This window comes from Colletotrichum tamarilloi (genome assembly GCF_030869305.1).
Source record: "Colletotrichum tamarilloi strain Tom-12 chromosome Unknown Scaffold_301.1, whole genome shotgun sequence".
Classification (NCBI taxonomy): Eukaryota; Fungi; Ascomycota; class Sordariomycetes; order Glomerellales; family Glomerellaceae; genus Colletotrichum; species Colletotrichum tamarilloi.
Window position 1 is genome coordinate 2,560 of NW_026849684.1, and position 4,407 is coordinate 6,966.

General features: G+C 48.9%; 2 protein-coding genes across 2 annotated transcripts; both read left to right on the top strand.

The window, feature by feature from the left end:
• Positions 1–1,215: 1,215 nt before the first annotated feature.
• CTAM01_16997 (alpha/beta hydrolase) lies at positions 1,216–2,270 on the top strand (the record flags this gene model as incomplete). Its single annotated transcript, XM_060532989.1, has 2 exons — positions 1,216–1,611; positions 1,662–2,270. The coding sequence occupies 2 exons, from the start codon at positions 1,216–1,218 to the stop codon at positions 2,268–2,270; spliced, it is 1,005 nt and encodes a 334-aa protein (XP_060372432.1).
• A 1,716-nt stretch (positions 2,271–3,986) lies between these two features.
• Positions 3,987–4,193, top strand: CTAM01_16998 (uncharacterized protein; the record flags this gene model as incomplete). Its single annotated transcript, XM_060532990.1, has 1 exon — positions 3,987–4,193. The coding sequence occupies one exon, from the start codon at positions 3,987–3,989 to the stop codon at positions 4,191–4,193; it is 207 nt and encodes a 68-aa protein (XP_060372433.1).
• Between the last annotated feature and the right edge of the window lie 214 nt (positions 4,194–4,407).

Sequence of the window (4,407 nt, forward strand, 5' to 3'; positions counted from 1 at the left end):
TTCGAGAATTTCTGCCATCCATCATATCGATGGAGGAGCGTAGTATTCAGAGGTAAGACTTACCTCATGTGCTCATTTGCATCCACAAGCTTGGCTCCCAAGTACAACATATTCTACCTGAGCCTTCATACAGCGGTAATACTGATGAACGTGTCAATATTAGGGCTCACAAGCGACGGGATCGAATACGGAAAAGGAAGATGGAAGCACTATCTAGAGTAGAGTTCTTCTTCAACCAAGGAAATGGGGGTGATGCTATAAGAGACATGTCATTGATGCGTACGAGTATCCTTGAGAGTCCCGGAGCGCGTCAAGAGAGAATTACCAAGGAGATAGAAGAATTATCGACGCAGTTGCACGGCATTCTCGATACTATCACGGTTGAGGAAGGTAGCTGCACTCTTCTACAAGCAGATCTTTTGGGGCTCGGGTGCCAATTTTCAAAGCATGACTAGATTCATAGACTATAGGTAGAGCTTGTAGTGCGACAGGTTTGCCCCCAATGGCTTGTTTGCTACAATTGAGGACAAGGACTAAGTAGGTAACAATAACCGACCCTGTGCTATCACCCTGAAAACCCTTGCTACGTGATGGACATAGACTTCTTGAGAAGCAATCTTCCATAGTTTCTTTGTAAGTACACTTCCTATCTTTTCCTAGCTTAGCCGTCTAGGATATCTAGAATATGAAGGACAATCTACAGGGACAAGGACGTTGTCAAATTTGGCTCAACAGGGACCCGTTCTAGTTCAGTGAACTCTAAATTAGTTCATGGTATCCTTGGATGGGATCAGTGGGGCTTGATACCCACCACCCCATCACCATTCAAGTTCCACCATGTGTTGCATGGAACCCTAGTCCATCGTCTAGAGCTTCTCATTTTCCCAAATCCAACGAGGGATAATGGTCTTCAGACGAAAAACCTTCCGTAGATTAGCTGGTGACTCACGAGCTCACGTGTGCTTACAACGACGGGGCAATGTACTACCCGAAGTTGAACGACCAATATCTGAGCCACGTGCGCAACGTCGGGCACTTTCGGGAGTCTAGCCCGATGCGACCAAATCATTCGCGATCTTCATGCCAACGCCGCATCCTTCCGGACCGACATAAGCACTATGATCTTGGACAAAAATTACATAAATACAAGCCCCATCCGCAGTGTGCATAGTTGGAGGACCTTCGAGGCGCTAGCGCTTTACACATGCATCCGCCATGATGTCAATATCATACATCAAGTCATTGCTGTTTGGGAACAGCAACACAGGAGTGATTACAGCGGAATTATCACCTCCGCCTTTGGGTCCGAGATTGGTTCCAGAGCCCGATACCTCTGACACCTTCACGCTGCCCGATGGACGAAAACTCGGGTATTCGCAGTTTGGACTCGCGACGGGTAAACCGATCCTCTATTGTCATGGCCTCCCAGGCTCGCGTGTCGAAGCTGGCCACCTTCACAAAGCAGCCTTGGATGTAGGAGCTCGAATCATTGCAACGGATCGTCCGGGAATGGGACTTAGCACTCCTCAACCCGGACGAACACTACTCGACCACGCCAAAGACTTGGAACACCTTGCGACGCATTTGATGCTGAAGGAATACGGGGTTCTGGTAAGTTTGTAAACCGCTCGTACTGTGACTTTGTTGCTAAAGCTTGGTAGGGCGTGTCTGGAGGCGGTCCATACGCACTAGCGTGCGCAACCTCAATGCCTTGCGAGAAGCTCAAATGCGTATCCATCGTCTGCGGTATCGGGCCGCCCGACATCGGCATGAGCGGAGCCGGATGGTTCCACTGGGTCGGGTTCAACTACGGGTGGCGCTACGTCCCTCGAATCGCCGGATGGTTCTTCCATCAGCAAGGGCGCTTTCATCTCTCGGACGAAGAACGACTCGAACGACAACTCCAGGATGCGGAAAAGAAGAAAACAACCTTTCCGAAGCAAGAAACTGGGATCTGGACGGACAGAGAGATTGTAGGGCGAATGGTCATGGCAAGTCGACAGTACTACGCTCAGGGGATTGATGGCGTAACCAATGATGGTCACCTGATTGGCACGGAGTTTGGATTCCGTATCGAGGATATTCGGTCTGATTTGCCTATAAGGCTCTGGTATGGTAAACATGACACGTTTGTCCCCATGAATCACGGAATACAAATTGCAAAGCGGCTGGGAAGTAGTGCTAGCCTCAGAATCGAAGACGACACACATGCCAGCATCTTCTTCAATCGGAGAAAGGAAGTGTTGGCGGATTTGGTCGAAAATATTTGAAGCCATTTTTTTGGCTTTGCTCTGTATATTTCATCTCACTTCTTTAGACATGAATTACCCTCTCAGCTTATTTACTCTTGTTACAGGTGTTGAGAAAGGGGCGAGTTATATGACAACACCCAGGCCAATGATCCGTATGTTTGTGAGCCGTGGATCTGGCCCATCTGTCAAATTTCACCATCCCTATCATTAACCGTGAAGCACTTCACTTGCGTTACTTTGAAGCACCAAAGGTTTCCTCGTGGTTCTTTCAGGTCATATCCATTCTTGCCCACTACATTAGAAAAGTTCCATCGTTTCTTGATTTGATGTGAGATGGCTATAAAATTCAACTCCCAAAGATAGCATGAATTGACAACCTTTCTTGACTCCGGCATGTTACAACGGCCTGAATGTTTCCATTAGGAAGTTTCGAGTTAACGAAGAAGAAGTTTGTATGATTTTACGCGATATACCCAACGTTTACTTCACTTTGTTATAGGAGAACACACGGCAATGCAAAAGTTGACAGCCTGTTTGCACCAACTGAACATGTCAATCAATTGCCATCACGCAAGTCTTTTAGGCTTCCCAAGAGGAAAGACACTTAAATGTTATACCTTCTTCATACCAGTTGGCCAGATCATCAGAGTTCTCTCTAGAGGATCAAACAGCACCTCAAGAGCTTGCGACCACAATTCTGCCACCCTAGAGCCATGCAGAAAATAAGAAAGCGTAGGTTTTCGGATGCCAGAATACTCGTCACTGACTTGTGGTGCGTGCTTGTTTGGGCAAGTAACCAAGACGCCATTCTGTGTCTCAAGACCAGGGATTTAGTAATGGTTCTGAACGAGCGTCTTTACCAACGTTGCGGCAATGTTGTTTTTTGACGCTGCTATCTTACGCCACGGGGTGGAAGTGAGAATTCGAGCGTCAGTTGTGGGCGCAACGGTCGACTGCCTTCGAATCGTACCGGGGTCAAGTAGGGACCGCTCATAAAGGCGCTGGATGAACGGGCGCGGAAGGGTAGATAGCAGACAGTCGCACAAGGAAAAGTTGGCGAAATAACAAGCTTGGGTCAGGTAAGTTGCAGCCCAGTTTTGAAAATTGGAACATCGTTTGGCGCGCTGGTTACGTCGGGAATGTGGGCGCCAAATGGCAACCCTTCACCCATTTACCTTATCGAGATGTCAGCAGGCTGTTGGCTTCAGCTGCCTGCTGAGCTTTGCACCAAGGTGCCAAAATCATCATGCTCTGACACCCACGCACCAACACCGTACGGTGTGAGTTGAACCACTTTCACACGTTGATTGAACGCCTGTCCCTCACCCTGACCATGCGGGATCGAACGCAAGTCAGGGCGACGAAGTGATTGGATGCTGATGCTCCCCTCAGTTTCTGTTCCACGTTCGAAAGAATCCCGTAGAAGACCCGCTGCGTCGTTCCTCTCACCATTTTCCCACTCTCTTATCCCAAAAGCTAGCTAAAGCGGATCCGTTTCTCTTTCCCACACACGCCCCCCCGCCCTGCCCCAGTCTCCTCCCCCTCCCCATACCAGTTTCACATCTCCCCCATGTTCACCCAGTCCCTGGGCCCTTCTCTATTTCCTTTCCGTTTACACAAGGCCTGCAAATAGATACGTATCCAAGAGCACTAGCGGAGAGACGTATGCTCCTCCCACCCAGCTCTTTAAAATGGCCCCAAGCTGTTCTCAGGAAAGCGCTGACTCTTCAACCAATGAAGCACAACGACATGGTACAGGCCAACAGTAGCCTCTCCCACAGTCGCCGCCTCGGCGGTGCCCTCAACATTCCCATGTCCCCCGTTGTATTGGCGAAGGCTTTTGACAAACTTCAATACGATTTGCGATACTCTGGAAATGCATCAAGTGATGTTCCAAGCGCACAACAGCAACACATCAGCGACATAAACGAAGAAGTCTAGGGCCAAAGTTCTGCTACAGTCAGAAGTTGAGTTGAAGCGGCTGTAGGAGTTCACGTGGGACACAAATTCGACTTGGATCAAGGATCAAGCTCTATGGTTGAACCTCGTCATTCAATACCCAGAAACGGCTAAGTTGTCGGGCCACATGAGCCGAAAACGAGACTGAGTCCAAAATTCTTCCCAGCCTGGTTCAAGGTATCTCTCATCCGCCGCA